Here is a 26,468-nt window from a genome sequence, read left to right as displayed (position 1 = left end):
TGTACTTCCTCTGTCCTAGTTCTTCCTTACTCATCTTACCTTTCTACTAACCTTTTTTTCACTTCACTCTCTGGAACCCTCTTTCTATTATAAGTAAGTTCTCCTACATCCTAAACCTTTTCAAATAATTTTCTCACCACCTCCTTGCCTTAAGAGAAACTTTGTCTTCCCCATCAAAAGTAGACTGCTTGAAAAAATGATTGTTGCCAGAGAAGAGGAGGGTTGGAGGGGTATAAAAGGTGAAGGGATTAAGAAGTACAAATGGACAATTATAAAATAGTCACAGGGATGTAAAGTACAGTAAGGGGAATATAGTCAATAATACTGTAATAACTGGTGCCAAGGGGGTACTAGATTTATGGGGGAATCACTTTGTAATTTATATAAAGGTCTAACCACTATCCTGTATACCTGAAACTAATATAATACCAAATGTCAACTGTAACTGAAAGAAAGTGTTTGCTAAACACACAAAAAATAAGTTGCTTCTTTTTCTATGTTTCATGTACGGTGAGACCTAAAGAGTCTACTCTTTGTCTTCTAGATCCCTAGTGTCACTTTAAACCATTACTCTTTTGCCATAATGCAAAAGCCATTCATCTATGCTTCCCTATAATCTTCCTTATTAATGTCATCATCTATTGACCTCAGACATATTTTTCCCTAATTCACTGAATATTTTGGCATTTGGCTTGCAGTCTTCCTTTCTGCCCCAAATCCTGGTAATTTCATCTTCCGTGTGAACAACCACTAAACTGAGTTCACTTTTTTTTATCACCTTAAGTGGAAAAACATTCATTTACATTCCACCTTGGTTAGTCATTCCATGGTCATTCTTGAGGCTTTATTTATCAGCAAACTTAAACCCCAGTGTACATACTCTGACTGTAAGCTCCTAGACTTTTGGTTCTTTCATTCCCTTATTGTTAGTACACCAGTTCTTAAATCTCAATGACTCTTCCAGTCTCCTGGTCCATCCCTTTTCTGCTAATCTGCTAAACTTCTTCATGGTTTTACTTTTAATCATTCTTTAGGTAGCATTCTCAGCTTTCTTTATCCCATTGTCCATCTATAACATTTGCTCTATGACACCCCTCCAACCTTAAATCAATTTAAGCATTTGCATTTTTTTCTTTCTTATACCCATGCTTCTAAACACTATTGAAATAAGTCATAAACCATGGAAAGTGACTCTATAAGGTTAAAATAGAATATCATTGCAGTTTTGAACAATGTTTTCAACTTAATAAGTCACTGGAGACCTTTGAAAGGGAAGTGATAAGATCACCACTGTGCTTTAAGATCAATAATTCGGTATATGTGATAAGGACCAACTCAACAGAAGAGAAACAAGAAAATTAATACGAAACCTAGAATTTCTGATGTTCAGTAAAGAGTACTTCCATATTATCAAAGAAAGAACAAAATAATGCACCATTTCTTGGTTTATTGTGTAGTCTTTTACATACAGTTTATTCAACTCTCATGATTGGTACCAGTATGTGAGTATGTCTTACATCAGTGCTTAGTGACAGGTCTCGTAGAATCTGAAACTTAATAATGTGGTGTAATGAAAATAACACTGGATGTGAATCAGGCATCCTGGCTCTGCCACTAATTCTGTGTGTACTTTCTGGGTCATGAAGGGGGTGGGGCTGGATTAGATATCTTCTAAGTTTTCTTCTGGCTCTGACATTATATAAAATTAGGACATTCAATCCAAAACAGAGATTTTATAGCTACTGAAAAGCTTCTTTCAATGGAGTACCACTATTTTAAAATTGTTTTCAGTATCCTGGCACATACTTCCTTTTTACTGTATTGTCCACCTAACAGTTGTATAGAAACATATCTCTCAACCTTCTCATAATGACTCACTCGGTGATCATGTCTAGTCTCAAATCTTCATGAAAACCTGAGGACTAGGACAGTACTTAGTTACTTTTTGTGCCAACATTTTGTGTTGTAAAGAGTTACCAGGTATCGCCAAAAACTTGAATATTGTTCAGAGAAGCAAATTTGATACTATGCTAACAGATTTACAGTAATAGAAAGGATTCAGAGAAGTAATTTAGTATAGACTAGTATGATTAAATTTACACTTTGTCCTATAGTCAATATGGAGATTCTGAGGTGGAAGTATTATCAAGGCAGTGCTCAGTCAAGACTACCTTCTCACTGCTAATTTACGAACAAGTTGAAACTTGCTTTCAACACTTATACCTAGTTTATTTGTTCTTTTTTTCCTTCCTCTTTCCCATACTCTCCCCCCTTCTTTTTTCTCTTTCTTTCATTTTAGCTGTACATACAACAAAACAGTGTATTTCCTGACCTGGCATTTAACAAATTTATTGAGAGTTCATCTTTGTTACATCCTCCAATTTATTTAATTTTCCAAAATCATTTAGAGTTGTAACCCCCACCCACCAGTTTGAAACATCTGCATAAAATAATGATTCTGTTTTTTTGTCTGTTATCACAGATATTATTAACAGTGGAAAGTCAAGGTCAGCCTTGTGAAATGCAATCATATCAGTACCAGAATAACACAGATGAATTATCATTCTCAAGTATAAGCTTGTCCAATTCAATGCCAGTCAGTAACATCTTTGAGGGCTTACCATTTCTCAAACTTGTAGCTAAGCTTACTGAGAACACGAAGGTGAGTGAAACAAGCTACTTGCCATAAAGAACTTCAGGTAAGAAGAGGTAAGCCCAGGACATAAATAGAAATAAAAAAGGCTTCAAAATATTCTGAGTGGATCAAGATAGTATAATATTGGGGATAAAGTAGTAAATTCTATAGTTATACCTTCTTTTTTTGCTTTATTATTGAGTATGTTATGAAGTAGAGAATTTAAAGTTTTAAATCAGGTTGATGAGCTAGCTCTTCTGTTTACAAAACCAACTTAATTACTTTTTAACATTTCTTAGCACTTAATATAAACTGATATTGTATCTTTACTGATATCTTTCTAGATATAAAAGTTAAACTTAGTGATTTAGTTTTTAGACTTATCCTTTAAAATTTTCATTTTTAACCTCAGTAAGTTTGAAGCTAACTGAATATTTGATAGCTTGAGGTAACTTAAACAAGGTTCAGTAGACATTTCATTTTATTCTATTTATGACAGAACAATGAGCTGTTAATCATGTAATAAAAACCAGAAAAGGTGAAAAGGTATGTTCAATTAAATTAAATTAAATTTTAATGTGCCATTTACTTATATAGGCATAGACTGCTTTCAATTCTATTCACTTAGAATAGACATCTAGAGAGGTATCTGTCAAAGTCTCAGACCTATACGTATTCCTGAGAAGAATGTACATTACTGTTTTCTGTAACACTCAAGGAAACAAGGTACAGTCTGCTCCTCCATACTAAAGGGAGACTGGATGGTCTGCTCTTTCCCCATGGGGTCTTTCTTTAGTGGCATATATGCCTTTTTAAGAGCTTCTTTCAACACTGCAAAACTCTACCTTTATCTGGAAACCTTCAGCTGAGTTTCCACATGTTGCTATATTTTAGCCTGCAGATTTCGCCTGTACTCAAGGTAAGGATTTCTGACAATACCCTTCTGTTGGAGTATTTTTAAATTAAATTTATTGGGGTGACATTGGTTAATAAGATTATATAGGTTTCAAGTTTACAATTCTATGATACATGATTTGCAATATTGCATTGTGTGCCCACCGCCCAAAGTCACATCATCTTCTGTCACCATATATTTGACCCCCTTTCCCCTTTCATATACTCCTTTCCTCTGGGAACCACCACACTGTTGTAGGTGTCTATGAATTTTTGTTTGCTTTTCTTTTTTGTTCATTTGTTGCTTTCAGTTTTACATCCCACATATGATTGAAATCTTATGGTTCTTAAGTTTTTCTGCACAACATTCTCAAGGTCTATTTATGTTGTCGCAAATGGCAGTATTTCCCTCTTTTCTTATGGCTGAGTAGTATCCTATTGTATTTTTGTATCATATCTTCTTTATCCAATCCTCTATCAAAGGACACTGGTTGTTTCCATGTCTTGGTCACTGTGAATAAAGTTTCGGTGAACATAGGGGTTCATATATTCTTGCAAATGTTTTCAAATTTCTCAGGTAGGTATCCAGAAGAGGGGTTGCTGAGTCATATGGTAACTTTATTCTTAATTTTTTGAGGACATTCTATACTGTTTTTTATAGTGGCTATATCAGTTTACATTCCCACCAGCAGTGAATGAAGGTTCCTTTTTCTCCACAACCTCTCCAAAAATTGTTATTACCTGTCTTATTGATAACAGCCATACTAACAAGGATGAGGTGGTATCTTGTGGTAATTTTGATTTGCATTTCCCTAATAACTAGTGAAGCTGTGCATCTTCTCATAAATCTGTTGGGAGAACTGTCTGTTCAGATCCTTTGCTTATTTTTTAATTAGATTCATTGTTTCATGTTGAGTTGTATGACTTCTTTATATATTTTGGATATTAACCCCTTGTCAGAGCTGTTGTTTGCAAATATCTTGTCCTATTTGCTTGGTTGCCTTTTTGTTTTGTTCGTAGTTTCTTTTGCTGTACAGAAGCTTTTTAGTTTGATATATAGTCCCATTCATTTATTTTTTCCTTTACTTCCCTTGTCTTTTGGGTCAAATTCATAAATCTTCTCTAAGAGTATAAAGTACATAGCTTAGTACCTATGTTTTCTTTTATGTAATTTGTTGTTTCAGATTTTATATTTAGGTCTTTGATCCATTTTGAGTTAATTTTTTGTATATAGGGATAAACTGTAATCTAGTTTCACTAGTTTCACTCTTTTGTATGTGGCTTTCCAATGTTCCCAGCACCATTTATTGAAAAGGCTTTTTTTCCTCCATTGTACGTTTTGGCTCCTTTGTCAAAAATTATTTGCTCATATATTTGTGGGTTTATTTCTGATACCAGGTTTTTTTATTGATTTTAATTTATTGTGTTTATATAGATTCTAGTGTTGCACCGAAGGCATCCCTCCTCCCCATATTTCCCTCAACATCTCCTTTACCCCCCTCCTCATAATGCCCTCCCCCCTTCCTTTCAGGTTTATCCCCTCCTATCATCCCCTTTCCCTCTGTCTTCTTTGCCTCTGGTCCCTTTGATCCCTCCTCTGTCTCAATTCCGTTCCTCAGTTCACATTGCTCATTGGATTCCTCAAATGAGTGAGATCATATGATATTTTTCTTTCTCTGCCTGGCTTATTTCACTTAACATAATAGTTTCCAGATCCATCCATGTTGTTGCAAAAAATAATATTTCCTTCTTTTTCATGGCCCCATAGTATTCCATTGTATATATGTACCACTGCTTTTTAATCCACTCGTCCACTGACGGACACTTGGGCTGTTTGCATATCTTCACTATTGTGAACAATGCTGTCATAAACATGGGGGTGCATTTCTCCTCTTGAAACAGTGCTTTGGTGTTCTTAGTGTATATTCCTAAAAGTGGGATGGCTGGGTCAAAAGACAGTTCCATTTTTAATCTTTTGAGAAATCTCCATACTGTTTTCCACAGTGGCTGCACCAGTCTGCATTCCCACCAGTAGTGCAGGAGGGTTCCCTTTTCTCCACATCCTCGCCAGCACTTATTCTGTGTTGTTTTGTTGATGAGCGTCATTCTGACTGGTGTGAGGTGATATCTCATTGTGGTTTTAATTTGCATTTCTCTAATGATTACTGATGTTAAGCACTTTTTCATATGCCTATTGGCCATCTGTATGTCCTCTTTGGAGAAGTGTCTATTCATTTCTTTTGCCCATTTTTGGATTGGATTGTTTTGTCTTCCTGGTGTTGAGTTTTACAAGCTCTTTATAAATTTTGGTTATTAACCCCTTATCAGACGTATTGTCAAATATGTTCTCCCATTGTGTATTTTGTCTTTTTATTCTGTTCTTATTGTCTTTAGCTGTGCAAAAGTTTTTTAGTTTGATATAGTCCCATTTGTTTATCCTGTCTTTTATTTCACTTGCCCTTGAAGATAAATCAGCAAATATATTGCTGAAAGAGATGTTAGAGAGCTTACTACCTATGTTTTTTTCTAAGATGCTTATGGTTTCACAGCTTACATTTAACTCTTTTATCTATTTTGAGTTTATTTTTGTGAATGGTGTAAGTTGGTGGTCCAGTTTCATTTTTTTGCAGGTAGCTGTCCAATTTTCCCAACACCATTTGTTAAAGAGGCTGTCTTTACTCCATTGTATGCTCTTACCTCCTTTGTCAAGTATTAGTTGTTCATAAAGGTGTGGATTTATTTCTAGTTTCTCTGTTACACACACAAAAAAAAAGGAAATTTAAGAAAGATTTGAAAAGAAAGATCTCTCTTCTGATGTATTGGATTAAAGCAAACAGCTATGGTATGAGAGATATGGGACATGTGTCAAGGACTCTAGTAGCTAAAAGTAGTTCCTGGCCAACAGTCAGCAAGAAAAAGGACCACAATCATACAATAACAAGGAATGAATTCTGCTAACAACCAGTAATCTTGGAAGAGGATCCTTAGCCTCAAATGAGGTCACAGTTCTGAATGACTTGATTGCAGTCCTGTGGGAACCTAAACAGGGGACCCAGCTAACTTGTACTTGAACTCCTGACCCCTGGAAACTCTGAGAATGTAAGTGTGTGCTATTATAAGTTAGTGATAATTGGTTACATGACAATAGAAAAATAATGTGTTTTATTTCATTCTTTTTCTCTTCTTATTAATGACTAACTAAATGGAGACCAAAAAGTCTTAATAAAAGTTTTAACACTTGTATATTGATTTAAACTCAATATTTTATTGAAAATGTTTTCTCTAAGGTCAATACTAGCTTCCTAATTACCAAATGAAATTGCCATTTTTAAACTTCATTCTCTTTGGTCTTTTGGAAAAATTTAAAATCAGTGACCACATTAGTTCTTAAAACTGTTCTTAACTGTACACATTTTTTTTGTTTTCTTCTTGTGTCTCTGATACTCTTTTTCTGTCTCTTATCTTTTATAACCTTCATTTTACAGATAAAATAACTGAGTATCAGCAAGGTTAAGTAACACTTAACCTTACTTTTGGGCAAATGAGTTTGTAAAATCTGTATTTTCTGGTTTTGCTCACTTTTATTGTTAAAAATGGTGCTGCCCACGTGAATGGCCATAGCCCAGGTAAAACAGCTAATTACTTTCATGCTTGGGAAGGGGCTTGGTTATGCTAATGTGTGCTGGAGGAAGGACTTTTGCACCAAAAATTTTAAAAGAGGAGCTAGGAGGCCATTTTGGAGAGGAAACCACGTGGTTGCAGGGAAGCAGGCAGCCAAGATGGCCAGGTGTTGAAGGGGAACAGAGGTGAGGCGCTTTGTGACCTCCAGTGAGAACTAGTGGGGCCTTTGATTCTAGGAAAACTTGGAAAAGATTCTCCTGGTTGTGGTACTAGAGAATGTGTGATTGGGTTTTGGTGCCAATGTGGGTTTTTTTAATTGGTTGTCGAGTGCGAGGCTAGAAATAAAGAAAATGGCCCACCATTTCTTGGCTCCATTGTTTCTCTACCATCTATCCAAATCAAATATGAACCTTCATGAGCCAGGCAGTTGTGATGGTGGCTGTAACTACTGGCTTTACACTCACACAATTAGTAAGTTAAGAAACCACAAATGAAATTTAAACTTATCCTAACTTAAAGTCTATGATGTCTTTGTCATTATGCCCACATTGACCTTTATCTCAGAAAAAAATTAAGCTGAATTCTTCTCCTTTCTTGTGGGGGGGTGGTTTAGTATAATCAAAAAGTTTTCATTTATAAAACAGAAAATTTGTGGTAAATAAGAGATGGTATAGAATATAATTAAAGTTAATCTCAAAATGAAATATAAGGATGATTGGTACATCAGGTAAACCAGGGGTAATCAACCATTTTATACCTACCGCCTACTTTTGTATCTCTGTTAGTAGTAAAATTTTCTAACCGCCCACCAGTTCCACAGTAATGGTGATTTATAAAGTAGGGAAGTAACTTTACTTTATAAAATTTATAAAGCAGAGTTACAGCAAGTTAAAGCATATAATAATTACTTTCCAAGTACTTTATGTCAGATTTTTTGCTAAGTTTAGCAGAATAAATCTTTATAAAACAACTTATTTGTTTTTTGTTTTTTGGGTTTTTTTTTTTTCATTTTTCTGAAGCTGGAAATGGGGAGGCAGTCAGACAGACTCCCACATGCACCCGACCAGGATCCTCCCAGCACGCCCACCAGGGGGCGATGCTCTGCCCCTCTGGGGTGTCGCTCTGTCGTGACCAGAGCCACTCTAGCTCCTGAGGCAGAGGCCACAGAGCCATCCCCAGTGCCTGGGCCATCTTTGCTCCAATGGAGCCTCGGCTGCAGGAGGGGAAGAAAGAGACAGAGAGGAAGGAGAGGGGGAGGGGTGGAGAAGCAGATGGGCGCTTCTCCTGTGTGCCCTGGCCGGGAATCGAACCCAGGACTCCTGCATGCCAGGCCGACGCTCTACCGCTGAGCCAACTGGCCAGGGCTATAAAACAACTTATTATAGTTAAATCTATCTTTTTATTTATACTTTGGTTGTTCTGCTACCGCCCACAGTAAAAGCTGGAACGCCCACTAGTGGGCGGTAAGGACCAAGTTGACTACCACTGAGGTAAACAGGGTTGTTTTGCTTCATCTCTCACCAAGTCCTCCCATTCGCAGACAATGTCATTCTCAAATTCTCTCTATAACTACTCAGTGAGTGTTGTCTGCTTGGCAATACCTGTCTACATAGATCTCGCAGATTGAAAATTTTAGTACTTTGTAAGAATTATGAGCAAGGAAAAGGACCAGACCATTAAAAATCATTGGATAGACAGTCAATAAACAAGACAAGAAACAAGTTCTCTTTCTCTTTGCAAACTATTACGGAAGCAATTTGACCTAGGTACAATAGTCTTCTGAAACTTATGTGGTTCTCATTCCTATTTTAAAAACTTTAAGCATTTTTTATTTGGATCTATTTTTTAATCTTAAACTTTAAAATAACAAAAGTTTGTCATCTCAAGCAGAAGACCTGCATAGACAGTTTTCCAAAGAGAACATACAGATGGTCAAAAGACATATGAAAAGATAATCAGTGTCACTAATCATTAGAGAAATGCAAATTAAGACCACTATGAGAAATCACCTCACACCTGTCAACATGACTATCATCAATAAATCCACAAACAACAAGTGCTGTGGAAGATGTAGAGAAAAAGAGAGCCCTCATGCACTGTTGGTAGGAATGAAGATTGGTGCAGCCACTATGGAAAACAGTACAGAGCTTCCTCAAAAAATTAATAATGGGGCCCTGGCCGGTTGGCTCAGCGGTAGAGCGTCGGCCTGGCGTGCAGGGGACCTGGGTTTGATTCCCGGCCAGGGCACATAGGAGAGGCGCCCATTTGCTTCTCCATCCCCACCCCCTCCTTCCTCTCTGTCTCTCTCTTCCCCTCCTGCAGCCAAGGCTCCATTGGAGCAAAGATGGCCTGGGCGCTGGGGATGGCTCCTTGGCCTCTGCCCCAGGCGCTAGAGTGGCTCTGGTCGCAGCAGAGCGACACCCCGGAGGGGCAGAGCATCGCCCCCTGGTGGGCAGAGCTTCGCCCCTGGTGGGTGTGCCGGGTGGATCCCGGTAGGGTGCCTGCAGTAGTCTGTCTGACTGTCTCTCCCAGTTTCCAGCTTCAGAAAAATACAAAAAAAAAAATTAATAATGGAACTGCTTAATGACCCAGTGAGTCCTCTTCTTGGTATATATTCAAGAAAACCAAAGCAATAATTTGAAAAAATATATGCAACCTATGTTCATTGCAGTATTATTTACAATAGCCTAGACGTGGAAGCAACCCAAATGCCTATCAGTAGATCAGTGGATGAAAAAAACTGAAATACATATATACAATGAAATATTACTTGACTGTATAAAAAGAATAAAATCTTACCATTTGCAACTTCATAGATGGATCTAGATAGTATTATGCTAAGTAAAATAAGTCAGTCAGAAAAAGACAAATACCATATGATTTTACTTATATGCAGAATCTAAAGAACTAAATGAATGAACAAACAAAATTGAAAAAGACTCATAGACACAGAGAACAGACTGGTGATTGCCAGGAGAGAGATGGTTTTGGACTGGATGAAAGAGTCAAAGGAATTAAGAAGTACAAATGAATAGTTACAAAATAGTCCTAGGGATGTAAAGAACAACATAGGGAATATAGTCAATAATATTGCAATGACTGTGTATGCTACCAGGTGGGTACTGGAAATATCAGGGGGGATACTTTGTAAAGTATATGATTGTCTAACCACTATGCTGTATACCTGAAACGAATACAAAATAACATTGAATGTAAACTGTGGTTAAAAACTAAAATTTTCAACAGTTTATCATCTCACTGTGAAATTTTGGGTGTTTTTATTTAGCAATATGTATTTATTTATTATTAAAATTTTAATTTATTATATTAACATGGATTTAAGTGTTCCACTCAATATAACACTCTCAACCCCCCACGACGTTCCCCCATTTCAACCCTTTGACTCCTCCTCCTACCTCCTACCTCCCTCCCTCCTCTCCTCTGGGAACTGCTGTCCTGTTATCTCTATCTATGTGTTATGTATATATAATTTGACTAATCCCTTCACCTTCTCTAATCCTGTCACAAATTTACATTCCTTACTCTTTTTAAAATTCTGCACAACAGCATATTCTAAGTGCCCATAGTAACGTTCATTCCATCCATAGGTGAAAAAAAATTGATGGAACTATGCTTATAATATTTATTTATTCATTTCATAAAACTCATTATACCTTTGATTAAATACTACATTTTAATTCCCTTGCATTTTTTTTACTTCAGTAAACAACATAATGTAAAGATAAAAAAGTGCCAAATAACCAGGGGGTGGCAAGCTGTCATTGGAAATACCTTAAATAAGTTTTATTGGTTTTTTTCAGGTATTATTTAATATTTTTCATTAATATTTTAAAACTCTTTCTTATAACATAATCTAGTTTTGTGTACCTCTTTTATTGTTCTTATTTAAGTATTAAATAAATGAAATAATAAACTATCTTTTGGTATATTGTTTTTTTATGCTTAAAACGGTCATTAGGGCAGAGAACTGGTTGTTAAATTATTTGAATCCCACTCCTGAATATATTCCTAGAAGATCTATATACTTGGGTCAAAAGGCAGATCCATTTTTAAGTTTTTGAGGAATTTCCATACTGTTTTCCACAGTGGCTGCACCAGTCTGCATTCCCACCAGCAGGGCAGGAAGGTTCCCTTTTCTCCACACTTGTTGTCTGTTGATTTGTTAATGAAAGCCATTCTAGTAGGTGTGAGGTGGTATGTGTTCCCTCTTGCTTTCCCATAATGTAAACTGAAGAGATTTCCTGTCGCCCCTTAATACCACATCTACCTTTTTTTAAAGTACATTTTTTAAACTAACAAACTGACCTTAGAAAAAACTATATTTTTTCTTCTAATTTTGAATTTTTCCATTATCTTCCTATATTTTAGAAAACAAAGTAGGCTCAGTGTAAATTTTCACTTATCTCCTTGCCCCTTGTAGAAAATATATCTCTCCTATAATGCATACTATTTTGGCTCCTTGCACCTTTAATAACCCACAAGAGTGAGTTCTTTTTCCCAAGTAAAAATATTTGTAATTTGTTTTACTCGAACAAAGTGCAATCAGTAATGTAAAGTTATCAAATTTAGACTAATGCAGCAGCTCTTATTTGTCTATTTTTCGAATTTTTCTCAGTCTTCTGTGAACCAACTTTCAGAATTAATGTCATATCCTTACATCATTTTAGAGTGCAAGTGTTAGAAAGCAAACAAACTCCCACCTTTCACCCTGATAATCAAAGTTGTCCCTGGCATCTCCCTTGATTAAGGTTGTTAAAGATATCAAGTATACTTGACTACCTCCTAAGATCTTACTTTTACGGAAACAAAAATGTTTACGATTTGTTTGGAATGGATAAATAACAAGGTCAAAATAGATGTTTCAGTATTCAAGAGATGATTCAGAGGCGGGATAAAAGGGACCAGAGGGACAGTGGTCAGAGAGAGAGGGGAGAAAAGGCTGGGATCAGAGAAGGGAAAGAGACTGGTGAAATTATATAACATATACATAACACAGCATTATAGAAAGCAGAGAGAGCAGGTCAACAAATTCTAAAGGCAAGGGGGTGGACGTTGAAGGAGAGGGCAAGGGTGGTGTCGAGGGGAACACGGGGGTGGAGGGCAGATATATCCGATTGGACACGTAAATCTATGTAAACACAATAAATTAAAATCAATAAAACTTTTTTAAAATGGTTAAAATAAGAAAGAAAGAGAGAGAGAGAGAAAGAGAAAGAAAGAAAGAAAGAAAGAAAGAAAGAAAGAAAGAAAGAAAGAAAGAAAGGAAAGAAAGAAAGAAAGAAAGAAAGAAAGAAAGAAAGAAAGAAAGAAAGAAAGAAAGAAAGAAAGAAAGAAAGAAAGAAAGAAAGAAAGAAAGAAAGAAAGAAAGAAAAGAAAGAAAGAAAGAAAGAGAAAGAAAGGAGGCAGGGGAGCGTGGGGGATGTGTTGGGTGGAAACCATGGATACCTTTAAGTGATGATAGGATATCATAAAACAAAGTTTCCCTGTAAACTTTGGTACTTTAAGACATGGTATCAGTGGGGGGGAAAGCATTGATCTAAAAAGCAAGGATATTAGCGTACTTTGGTGAGTAACTATGTTAACATAGGCAGTTACTAATTATTAAGGGAGAAAAAGGTAGTCAGAAGGAGTCAAAATATTGAAGTTTAATAAAACTAAAGTGTCTGCTTCAGTAGGAAGCTTTAGTATCCCTTTTTGCTTAATTTGCTAGAAGGTTAAAGCATTCGTTGGTTCAATTGCACATTTTGGGAATCCACTGTGCCCTCACAGTTCATTGAGCCTCAGCCCTCCGGATCAGATTTGGAAGGTCTCCCTACGGCACTGCCTGTCAGGTGCTGTGGGGGAGGGGGTGTTTGCACTTTAAGCATGAGCAGTGAAAGCCAGTATGGTGACCACAGAGGCTTGTCAGTCTAGGCTAAAAGAAGGATCTGATTGGTTAGTGGGAGGAATCAGTGCAAACTTAAAATATTTTAAAGAAACTGATTGGTTAGCTTAAAGGGAAGGTAGTCCTTCCCAGCCCAAAAATATCAACACAAGCTTAGCAGAGATGCAGCCCTTTGTGCCCTTTTTGCACTTTTGTTCTTCTCTCTGCGTTCCTGCTGGGAGAAGTGCACTAGGCACATTAGCAAGCATGCTGCGTGGACTAGGTGGGTTCTCAAGCACAGGCTTTGAGCCATGTCTGGACTGGACCAAACTGTGATATGGACTAAACCAAGGCACCGAATATCTGGACTTTTCCTTGGCAGGACAGATATAAGATATTTGGAACCTGTAGGCCATCTTCTACTTCATCTTCAAATAAATCTTACTGTAATAGCTTAAGCTTTTCCAAGTGAAAGTTTTATGAAAAGCTTTTTATATGACACCATACATAAACCCCATTAGAACTAGCATCAGAACCAATATCAACTACATCACACTCAAGGGATATACCTTGACATATCTCTTAACAATCAGAGTTTTAAACTACCATATAAAAGTAACCTTGTCCCTGAACCAAGTTTTCCTAAGAGTCACTATTCCAATAACTAAGGTGTCACTTTTGTTTTGCAGCATATGTTAGAGATAACTGTACATCCAATAAAATGGCACAGATTGTTTCAAAGCTCTTTCTCAGGGCCTCAAGCTCTCCATAGTATTTACTAGTGGATTTCTTATTTCTCCAGGTAGTAACCCTTGTTTGGCCTCTGCCATTAACACTTTTCTCTGTGAGACAGAAGGCTGGGTAAGATTCTAGGTCTAGCTTGTGGAGGGAATTGCCTGAATACAGGATTAGGACTTGATTTATAAGCATTTGTTAGCTTTTGAGTAACAAAAAGATGGCAAAACCAAAGACTAAGAATGATTAGTCTGGCAATAATGTGCAAGATGATCTTGAAAGAAAAGAAATTAATAGGGCATGAAAGGTATCTTCAGGAATTGCAAACAGTTCAGCATGACTAAAATACAAGGCACATTTGAAAAGTATAAGGTTATTATAAGTCATCTATGTCTGGGGTAATGAGAACCAGAGCTGAAGAAGCAGCAGTACTAATGAAGAATTAAAAGGAAAAATATCAAGATTTAATATTAAATTAGATACAGTTTAGCAGAGACTGGAGTAAAACTGGAAAAGATTCAGATGTCTACTCCCTTCATCCCCAGCTTCCCAGATCTGTGCTATTTTCTCCATCCACAATTTTAACTGCAGTGTCTCAGTGCCTTTTCGCTCTTTCCTCTTGCCTTCAACAGACTCCTTCCATTTAACTGAGATGACAGGGTCTGATAAATTTATGACCTGATAGCCCTAAAGACAGTTATTTTAACAGGAAATCAAAGCTTGTTAGAAACTCTGCAGAATAGATTTTAGGCATCAGCTAAGATATGGATGGATAGATTGTTGGTTCTGGAATCCTGTATCCATATGATCAAGGAGGATGGTCATCTTATACAAGAGATATAAAAAGGAACCAAATAAGATGGCTTTAAAGATCTAAATAATGGTGACCATACTGCCATAGCCAGAGATGGTGTAACTTGTAAAACAAAAAGGGAAAGTCCAGGGAGCCCCAGGAAAAAAAGGGAAAGTTCTGTGAACCCCAGAAAGTGGGACAGCTTTACACTTCATTGAAGCCATAGATCATTTTTACTCTTTGCTCTTTTTTTCCTAAGATCAAAGCTATATAAATGGGGAAAAAATACACTGATCTTCATACATTTACAGAATGGTGAACTACAAGGGAATTCAGAGATTCTAGAATACAACAACTTTGAATTGCAGATAAATGAAGAGATCATAGGGAAGAAGAAATTTACTCAAGATTATACAGTCATCCACCAGAGCCTGAGTCATGATCCAGGTTTTGTGTTGACCAGTCCTATGAATTTTTTTCTACTATGGCTATTGTTTTTCTTTATGCAAGGATCCCCTCTGGTATGATAAGCCATCAATGAAATAATATAGAAAACTAATTCATTCAAATCAACTAATGTTTAAAAGGCACAGTACTATGTACAGCATGAAACACAAAAAGAATACAACTTGGGGCCTGACCTGTGGTGGCGCAGTGGATAAGGCATCGACCTGGAAATGCTGAGGTCGCCGGTTCAAAACCCTGGGCTTGCCTGGTCAGGGCGCATATGGGAGTTGATGCTTCCAGCTCCTCCCCCTTCTCTCTCTCTGTCTCTCTCTCCTCTCTAAAAAAATGAATAAATAAAAAAAAATAAAAATAAAAATAAAAAGAATACAACTTGGGCCTGACCAAGGGGGTGGCACCATGGCTAGAGCATCAACCTGGGAAGCTGAGGACCTAGGTTCAAAACCCTGAGAGGTCACTGCCTTGAGCACAACTTCATCCAGTTTGAGCACAGGCTCACCAGCTTGAGCACGGAATTGCTGGCTTAAGCATGGGATCATAGACATGATCTCAAGGTTACTAGCTTTGAGCCCAAAAGTTACTGGTTTGAAGCCCAAGGTCGCTGGTTTGAGCAAGGGGTCACTGGCTCAGCTAGAGCCCCCCCCAAGGCATGTATGAAAAGCAATCAATGAACAACTAAAGTGATGCAATTATGATTGATGCTTTTCATCTCTTTCTCTCTCTCTCTCTCTCCCTCTTTCTCTCTATCTCTCTCTCTCTATCTATCTATCTCTCACTTAAGAAAAAAGAATACAACTTGGTTATTGCCCTTTAATTCTAATGGAACTAGGGTAGAAAGAATTTAGAAGTTTAAATTGAAAAACTGTAGAGATGAGTACAACAAAAAACAATAAGTGAAAATTGTGAAGAATATTACAAACAAAATAGTACAAGACTTCAAAGGAGAGAAATATTAGATTGGGCTGAGAGAATTAGGAATGACTTTTTGTTTGACTAGAAACAAACAAAGTAGCACTACTATTTTCTTTCCTCACTTGTAGGTCACTCACTCTACCTGAACCACACTTAGAAAGCACAACAGTCCTTTTCATTCATCGGTAGTTCTAGTGCAGCAAAAATAAAGACTATGGTCTATGAATTGGGATTTTATATTCTTAGATTATCTCTGGGCTCTCTTATTTACCTGATTAACTTGAGTTTAATCAAGTTACATGTTCAATGGAGGTTAAGGGATGATGGAAAGAGAGTATATATATCCAAATAAAAGATGTGAATAAGTCCTAAATTAAATAATTGAAATCAAATCCTGCTGAAGCTGCTGTCAGAGACAAGAGTTCTCAAGGAAGCTAAAGAGAAAAGGAGTGAAAGTATTAAGTGTTTGCTAGGTGCAAAGCTCAAAATTACTAAAGGAAGCATAGGAAACACCTCATAACCTCAACCTTGAGGAAACACTATACTGTTGTTACCCAGACAATGGCAACATTTGCTCACATGTGTATGTAACAAGTGGGCCAAATTGTAATTGCATAGCTACCATGGAAATGGTTAACTAGTATATTAGCCTGGCAATATTCAACTTTTTATAGATGGATTTTAGAAATTTATTAGCTATCTTTCTCTTTCCATACTAGGGGTAAATATAGGTTTTGTCTAAACACAAAACTGTGAAAGAGCCAAAGTTAACTTTCTCCATATATAAGATGAGTGGAATCATACAATTTCAGGATTAGAAAGAATTTTCTTTATTCAACATTAAGTTATTATATCTTTATTGATTACAAAGACCTAGGACAAGCTAAACCAAAAAAAAAAAAAGTTTATTGCCTAAATAACAAAATATAAAAGCCAACTTCATTTCCCACCTTTTCCCACCTGCAACATATACTTCACCCTGATTGCTAGTGAAAGATTACCTATGTCAACTCCTTACCTGGCAAAGGAGGGAAAATTCAGAGAAGGAAAAGAAATTGAAGGCGATACGAAAAATAATTATCAGAGTAGAGGGGAGACTCAAACATCAATAATGTAGCTGTAAGTTCAGGTTCCTAGTTTTAAAACTTACCTGTTTTATATTTTTGCATTTTTGTTATTTTCTTCTTGATTTCCATTTTTTCAATAGAGTTCCTTTGGAAAGTTCCAGGCTGTTGATACTTGCTAAGAATAAACTGAAGGAGGATGTTTAATTTGTTGGCACTTAGCACAGATAAATGAAAAGTGAAAAGCCTCTGGTGTCCTTGAAAACAGGGATAAAGTTGCCATAGGGCAAGACAAATTTAGAAGAAACATGTTCAAGTTGCTACTGTTCCAAGAAAGCCTTTCTTTATTCATTTCCTGAGGACTATACAAGGAGTCCTCAATTTACCACAATCTCTACATACAACGTTTCAAGTTTACGATGCTCAATCCCTTAAATACTTTTTAAAAATTGAGGCATATTTTGGATTACTCATTTGTTTTCATTTTTTCTGTTACTACAGTACAGTGTACATTACAGTATAGTTATGCCCTTTTCCTTTTTCTGTGGTTTAGTTGTATTTTATGTTCTAAACCAGGGGTAGTCAACCTTTTTATACCTACTGCCCACTTTTGTATCTCTGTTAGTAGTAAAATTTTCAAACTGCCCACCGGTTCCACAGTAATGGTGATTTATAAAATAGGGAAGTAACTTTACTTTATAAAATTTATAAAGCAGAGTTACAGCAAGTTAAAGCATATAATAATAATTACTTGCAAAGTACTTCATGTTGGATTTTTGCTAAGTTTAGCAGAATAAATCTTTATAGAACAACTTACTATAGTTAAATCTATCTTTTTATTTATACTTTGGTTGCTCCACTACCACCCACCATAAAAGCTGGAATTCCCACTAGTGGGCGGTAGGGACCAGGTTGACTACCACTGTTCTAGACCATGAGTTTACAACTGTGTTAGAATAGGTAAGTGACTTAAGTCAGGGTTTGTTTCAACTTACACCAAAATTTGGGTTATATCGCTGTCATAGGAACGAACTATGTCATAACCTAAGGACCCCTGTACTGGCTTAGATTTTTATGATATAGTGTAATTGAAGAAAAGAGACATATACTCATGAAAAGTTAACTATATTAACTACAAAACCGCTGATCTCGCCCTGGCCGGTTGGCTCAGCGGTAGAGCGTCGGCCTAGCATGCAGAGGACCCGGGTTCGATTCCCGGCCAGGGCACACAGGAGAAGCGCCCATTTGCTTCTCCACCCCTCTGCCGCACTTTCCTCTCTGTCTCTCTCTTCCCCTCCCACAGCCGAGGCTCCATTGGAGCAAAGATGGCCCGGGTGCTGGGGACGGCTCTGTGGCTTCTGCCTCAGGCGCTAGAGTGGCTCTGGTCGCAACATGGTGACGCCCAGGATGGGCAGAGCATCGCCCCCTGGTGGGCAGAGCATCGCCCCATGGTGGGCGTGCCGGGTGGATCCCGGTCGGGCGCATGCGGGAGTCTGTCTGACTGTCTCTCCCTGTTTCCAGCTTCAGAAAAATGAAAAAAAAACAAAAAAAAAACGCTGATCTCCAAAGGCATATAATATACACCAAATTAGTGATATAAACAATAATCACCATTATGCGTTTCTAGGGATAAGAATCCAAGGTCCTCTAAACCAGGGGTCCCCAACCCCCAGGCCACAGACTGGTACCAGTCCATGGGCCATTTGGTACCAGTCCACAAAGAAAGACTAAATAACTTACATTATTTCCATTTTATTTATATTTAAGTCTGAACAATGTTTTATTTTTAAAAAATGACCAGATTCCCTCTGTTACATCTATCTAAGACTCACTTTTGATGCTTGTCTCGGTCACGTGATACATTTATTCGTCCCACCCTAAAGGCCGGTCCGTGAAAATATTTTCTGACATTAAACCGGTCCATGGCCCAAAAAAGGTTGGAGACCACTGCTCTAAACCATCCTTATTCAGGAAAAACTTTCCCTAAGCCACCCCACAAAGATATACTTGGTATTTTTGATATTTTAACTCTTTTTCCTAGGAAATTAGATCATTGGACATAAACTCCTACATTGTTTTCCCTTTGAACTTTATAACAAACTATTTAGAAGAGAAAATAGGGAAAATACCATGATTTTATAGTGAAAAGAGTATTTTTTATATTACTATGTTTATTTTTAGATACAGAAGCTACATGCACACAGAAGCAAACATCTGTAATCAGCCTTGGTCTGTATTCCTAGTTTGTCCCTGGGGATGTGAAACTGAATGGCGAGAAAAAAATGAGTCGTGGAATTCAATAACTAGTCCTAAATTTGTCAGTAGAATTTTGATGTCCCATCATAAACTCTGGATCTGTTTCTAAGGTTGTTAAGCTCCCATGACCTTTCTGGACTGCTTTTAATATCATTCATTTTTATTTTAATCTTATAATTTCAGTTTAGACTTCATCTGATACTACATCATAAGAGGTACTGACCACAAACCAAGAACATCTGTGAACAGTACTGCAGTGCCACGAAGAGGTATGGCTCCATTTTCTGAATGATTCTTGTTTTTCGATTTGCAAAGTATCTTAACAAAGTAAATTCCTTCATCACCTGCACTAAAAATTAATTTCATTTATATTTATTGCTTGTTTACATTAATCAATTAATAACCCATTTATTTTGTGCTAATATATCTCTTACCTTACTGTACTGCAACCTCCCTACACTTCTGAGCCATCCCTTCTCTCTCTCACCAGACTATCAGCTGCATAAGGCAGGGATGGGATATTAGGTATCTCTGTACCACAAACTGTGGATTTCATTATTGAGGAATCACAGTAATTCTATAAAAATGAATTAAATGATGTTTAAGACAAGCAAAGCCATTCTCCGTGAAACGAGTGACTTGAACCAGTTGATCCCTACCCCTTTAGAATTTATTTTTTGTTTGAGAGTTTTATAGTCTTTTTTAATGGCCTATTTTAATAGGCCGTTAAATGACTAATTAAATGACTAATTAGTTACAAATAATCCATTGAATCTAAATATAGAAATTACTAGGAAAGTTTATTTTTGTCTATAAAGACTATAGAGTTTATTAAAAGGACTAAAGATGATGTTTCTTTGTCTGTTTTTTATTAATTTCTTTATCAGTTTTATTTGGCATATTTCACTGAAAGATCAGAGAATTTCAAATGTACTTATAATACTTAACAAATAAACAAATGATCACTCTGTATCAAGATAAGGATTTGTTTGTTTGTTTTAATCTTACAGTTACTGTTAAAATTTAGTGCAGGGGCAGTCAACCTTTTTTACCTACTGCCCACTTTTGTATCTCTGTTAGTAGTAAAATTTTCAAACTGCCCACCAGTTCCACAGTAATGGTGATTTATAAAGTAGAGAAGTAACTTTACTTTATAAAATTTATAAAGCAGAGTTACAGCAAGTTAAAGCATATAATAATAATTACTTACCAAGTACTTTATGTCGAATTTTTGCTAAGTTTGGCAGAATAAATCTTTATAAAACAACTTACTATAGTTAAATCTATCTTTTTATTTATACTTTGGTTGCTCCGTTACCGCCCACCATGAAAGCTGGAATGCCCACTAGTGGGTGGTAGGGACCAGGTTGACTACCACTGATTTAGAGCTTCCTTAATACTTTAGGAAGCAATTTTACTTAACAGACCCACTTTAGGTTTTGAAGCTGGAAAGGTTTTTAATTACTTTAGAATGAAAAGATAACTGTAAGTGATTCTGAATGATAAATAATCCTTTCAAATGATAAACTTGTTTCATCATTCATTTACTCATTCACTCAATTAACATTTCCTGAGCACTTATGGACAATGTATATGCGTGTTAGCCCTGTGTGTGACTCCTTTTTATATATTATCTAGAGAGTCTGTGAGGGAGGATAACATATGCATACAAATCGATGATCTGCAAAATATATTTAAAGTTCCTTAGGAGAAAAAAAATAAAGAAATTACTTTGGATAGAGACTGAGGAAAAATTTTGTCAAGAAAGTATAATTTGAGCTGAAGGTAATTTTTGCACATACAGTAAGTATATGGAAGAAAGGACATTTCAAAGAAGAAAACCATGAAAAAATAGGCAGGTGAGAAAACATGTATAAAATGTGTCTAGTATAATAAAATAGTTGCTCTTTTAAATATTAGGATGTACAAAGAAGAGAAATGAGAAAGAAGCTAGGAAAGTTTAGTTGCAACCAGACTGTAGAGAGCCTTAATCAGGCCAAGGAACCTGTATTTTGTTCTGAAGACACATGGGAACCATTGAAGGATTTACAGCAAGCACATGACATAATTGAAAGCTACAATGTATGGAAAACTATTCTGGAAAGAGTTTGTGGCAGAGCATAGTGAGTGGCTGATGGTAGAAAGGACAAATGGTTATGATCTAATACCCTTCAAGTGTAATTCTTAAAACAAAGGCTATATCAAAAATGTCAATAACACTATCTAGTGCTTCACAACATAACAGTGCTCTATTTAAGGAAAACTTAATTCAAGACTAACATAATAAGACTAGATTAAGTTTAGGTAGTTTGCCTTTTTTCTACAAATAGTCAAAGAGGCAGGTACCTGGAAAGCAAACAGAAAGAATGCAGAGGTTGAGAATAGTGAACTCATTTTTCTCTATTTTCTTAAGCTATGCATCCTCAAAATGATGCATCTTTTTTTTTTATCATACACCAACAGTTCTTGGTGAAGATAAAGACTTTTTTAATGAAAGTGGAAAATGGAAAGAGTTTGGACAGATGAATGGGTGGCACATCTTCGCAGCAAATATAATTGCTAGCAGTAGTAAGTCTGGGAAGTTATATCTTACCAACAACCACTACCATAACTGTTTTTGTGTCCTTACTGCAGAGACAAGATTATTGCCCCCTATTGCTGGCAGTTCTTACAAGCTCAAGTAGTTCTCTCACCTTACAAACTCTAACTTCTCTCCTATCATGGAACAAGAGATGTGTAAAAGGCCAACAAATTAGACTTCAATCAAAGGTTATCCACCATATTATAGTATATATTGATGACTTGCTCCCACCTTATTAAAGAATAAAGGAAAAGGATCTGAAAGAATACTAAAGAAACCACTGCTTCCGCACTATCTTACCCCCATTTTAATCTGATCAGAGCTTGTTAATTGCCCTGATTAACTGCCCTGATATAGTTGAACTAGGCTAGATCAAGTAATAACTTCTTGCTGTAAGAGAAATCATGTATTTTTCAACAGTAAGGTTTTGAATGGGAGTCTAGGAAGAGAACAAGGATGAACAACTACAAAAATATCCTCACCCATAAAGTATATTCCAATGAGATACGCTAAGTCTTTCCTCAAAGCCTTAATTTATGGTACAAATTTTAGAAATGTATTTCACCTTTTTTTTAAGTATTTCCTCATTAAAATAATTGTATGGCTTCTATAATGTTTCCATCCTTGATGTTCTGTGGTTCTAAATAGAGTGAACCATATTCTAGATTAAGATTATCTCCCAGGGGAGTTAGTTCCATTAATAACAAATCCAATATTTTTCCTAGATGGGAGCATCACCCAGAAGATGTTACCTAGAAAGCCCTCTTCTTGAGAGACCCACACATTTTCACCCAGATTTTATTCTCCAAGATAATTCAGTGTTTTTCCAATGGATGATAGATAGATAGATTAATTTTTATGAAACTACTCTCTTTAGAGCTTTTCTCTAATTGAAAAACAAACTCACTTAAAAAGAAGCTGTACAGAATAGTACTGGAGTAATAAAACTCAAAATAAAACAGAGCGCCTGACCAGGCGGTGGCGCAGTGAATAGAGTGTTGGACTGGAATGCGGAAGACCCTGGTTCGAGACCCCGAGGTCACCAGTTTGAGTGCTGGCTCATCTGGTTTGAGCAAAGCTCACCAGCTTGGACCCAAGATCGCTGGCCTGAGCAAGGGGTTACTTGGTCTGCTGAAGGCCCAAGGTCAAGGCACATATGAGAAAGCAATCAATGAACAACTAAGGTGTCACAAAGAAAAACTGATGATTGATGCTTCTCATCTCTCTTCGTTCCTGCCTGTCTGTCCCTATCTATCCCTCTCTCTGACTCTCTCTCTGTCTCTGTAAAAAATAATAATAATAAAATAAAATAAAACAGAGCTATTTTACCTAAGTCTTGAATATTAAGAGGAAGTCCATCAAGCAAACATGAATGGAAAAGAGGGGAGTGCTTCTCCTAGGAACAAGGTGCAGTTGAATCCTTTATTGCTCCACCACCCTTGCTTCCTGCCTTTTTCAAAATATATACATAGTGACACTATAAAGTGAAACTTTAGTACTATTGTTATTTATGGTCTGGTAAAAATTAACAAGATTTTTTTAAATCTATATATTGTAGGTACCAAGCAGACATTCCTAGAGAAACATGGATGGAGTTGGAAATCTAACCATATCTTCTGCCAGTAACAACATATGTAATGACACTATTGATGACTTCCGCAATCAAGTGTACTCCACCTTGTACTCACTGATCTCTGTTGTGGGCTTCTTTGGCAATAGCTTTGTGCTCTATGTCCTCATAAAAACATATCATGAGAAGTCAGCCTTCCAAATATACATGATTAATTTAGCAGTATCAGATCTACTGTGTGTGTGCACACTTCCTCTTCGCGTGGTCTATTATGTTCATAAAGGCATTTGGTTTTTTGGTGATTTTTTGTGCCGTCTCAGCACCTATGCTTTATATGTCAACCTCTATTGTAGCATTTTCTTTATGACAGCCATGAGCTTTTTCCGGTGCATTGCAATTGTTTTCCCAGTCCAGAACATTAATTTGGTTACACAGAAAAAAGCCAGATTTGTGTGTGTTAGCATTTGGATTTTTGTGATTTTGACTAGTTCTCCATTTTTAATGTCGAAACCTTACAAAGATGAGAAAAACAATACCAAGTGCTTTGAGCCTCCACAAGACAGTCAAGCTAAAAATCATGTTTTGATCTTGCACTATGTAGCATTGTTTGTTGGATTTACCATTCCTTTTGTTATTATAATTGTCTGTTACACAATGATTATTTTGACCTTACTAAAAAATTCAATGAGGAAAAATGTACCAAGTCGTAAAAAGGCTATAGGAATGATTATAATTGTGACAGCTGCCTTTTTGATCAGCTTCATGCCATATCATATTCAGCGTACCATCCACCTTCACTTATTACACAATGAAACTAAACCATGTGATTCTGTCCTTAGAATGCAAAAGTCAGTGGTCATAACCTTGTCTCTGGCTGCATCAAATTGTTGTTTTGACCCTCTCCTGTATTTCTTTTCGGGCGGGAACTTTAGGAGAAGGCTGTCTACATTTAGAAAACATTCTTCGTCCAGCATGACTTATGTGCCCAAAAAGAAGGCTTCATTGCCAGAAAAAGGAGATGAACTTCGTGAATAGTGTGAACCCATCTTCAATACAAATAAATGAAAAAGTGTTTCCTGAGCAAGTATTTTCTCAAATAATTTACAATAAAAATAGCAAATTCCATTAATGATTTACATATATTCTGCTCATAAAAATTATGGGATATTTCAAAATGAATATGAAGCTATAAAATATCCCTAATTTTTGTAAGCAGTGTATTTAACTGAATATGTGCTTATAAACCTATTTCATTTATGCATCCACATTATTAGAGTTCTTAAAAGTATTTTAAGTGTTAAAATTTCAGTTCACAACTGCCAACTAAATTATAAATTTAATCATTTGCCAAAAGGTATATCTGTGTATTGGCACTCAAAAATTTGGTCCAAGATCAAGGTTCCTGCCTCAAATAAAAGCTTTACAGAAGATAAGAACTAGACTTTGAAGATAGAAAATTAGCAAATAGTTCTCAATCATACTAACCTATCCCTTTTGCAGGCATGCCAACACATGAGAATGGGAATGACCCAGGAGCTACATAAAATGCACTGCCACCTTCTTCCTTTGAAGTATTGATTGGCTAGGGAAAACAGGGCCATTTCTTCCAAAAGGGAATGTGCAAGTGCTACAACAGCCTAGTAGTCAGCCAAATTGCCATAAAGGCTCCATGCAAATGTTCAATTTGGAAACTAAGGAAGATAAACTTGGTCCTTACTCAGGTCTCCAAAAGAGAGTGGTGGAGTTTTTGTTAATTACTGAGATTCTTATAGGGAATTCTCTCCCTACATGACACACAGACCTGCTATAAGAAAGCAGACAACTGTCATATTCATATATTTGACCAGAAGTAATTAAAATTTTACTTAAAAGAATATAAAAAAAGATTTATTTTTCTACATGCTTATTACTGGGACCAAAATTAAGTAAAATGGATTTTTAAGTAAAATTTTGAATGTTGATATTACAAACTGTTTTCAGAAATACTTATTTTTATGCATATATGTACAACTACGTGTAAGATATTTTGTTCTATGATATGCAATTATGAATGGAAGTTAATTATAAGCTTTATTATTGTTTTGTACTCTTTACTTTTTATTGGCATGTTGACAGGAATATCAAGAATATGTTTACAGTGGTTTTTATATTACAGTGGAAACGTTGTTCTTAAAACAGCAAAAAGAACTTGCTTACAGCTGAAATATAATATTCATGGATAAGACTTAGACAAAGTGTGGACTGTTTCTTAATTCTGTGTTTCAAATAGTATATTACCTCAGAGTAAATAAATGATAATGGTAAAGAAAAAGTAAAGTTATGAAAGGAGTTCTTTCTAAATGTGTGTTATTTTTATTTCACATCTAATACTGCAAACCTTTTGGAAAAAAATAAAAACATAAGCAAAAGCATAGTAATAACTAATGCCCATTTTTTTCTTTCTTTTCATTAAATTTATAGGGGTGATATTGATTAATAAGATTATACAGGTTTCAAGTGTATATTTCTTCATGTGCCCAACCAGTATCCACCTGGCAACCCGTGTCTGGGGCCAATGCTCAATTCAACCAAGCTATCCTCACTGCCTGAGACCAACACTCAGACCAACCAAGCTATCCTCAGTGTCTGGGGCCAACACTCAAACCAATCGAGCCACTAAGTATATATTATTATGATACATCATCTGTATATTGCATTTTGTGCTCTCCACCCGAAGTCAAATCATCTTCTGTCAACATATACAGGCAGTCCCCAGGTTACAAACAATATAGGTTCTCTAGGTTTGAAAATGTTTAAGTATTTATATTAATAGAAAGGTAAAAATAAATACTATGTTAAGACAAACATCTAAGTTGTATTTAATGGGAAAATGTACCTGTTCCAACTTACATACAAATTCAACTTAAGAACAAACCTACAGAACCTATCTTATTTGTAACCCAGGGACTGCCTGTAGTTGACCCTTTACTCTCCTTCCACCCCTTCCCTCTAGTAACCACCATACTGTTTTTGTGTCTATGAGTTTTTGTTTGTTTGTTTTTATTGTTTGTTCATTTGT

The 26,468-nt window shown here is 36.3% G+C and overlaps 1 protein-coding gene across 1 annotated transcript in view; it reads left to right on the top strand.

Annotated features, from left to right (window-relative positions):
* The window catches only part of CYSLTR1 (cysteinyl leukotriene receptor 1), a 32,420-nt gene extending 6,643 nt beyond the window's left edge, over positions 1–25,777 (top strand). The window contains exons 2-3 of the mRNA XM_066356283.1: positions 19,443–19,528; positions 23,399–25,777. Coding sequence (XP_066212380.1) covers positions 23,426–24,445 — 1,020 coding nt within the window. The 5' untranslated portion in view covers positions 19,443–19,528; positions 23,399–23,425 and the 3' untranslated portion in view covers positions 24,446–25,777. The remainder of the gene's footprint in view (positions 1–19,442; positions 19,529–23,398) is intronic.
* Positions 25,778–26,468: the final 691 nt, after the last annotated feature.

Source organism: Saccopteryx leptura, chromosome X (assembly GCF_036850995.1).
Source record: "Saccopteryx leptura isolate mSacLep1 chromosome X, mSacLep1_pri_phased_curated, whole genome shotgun sequence".
Taxonomy (NCBI): domain Eukaryota; kingdom Metazoa; phylum Chordata; class Mammalia; order Chiroptera; family Emballonuridae; genus Saccopteryx; species Saccopteryx leptura.
This window is presented reverse-complemented; position numbering and strand designations above follow the sequence as displayed.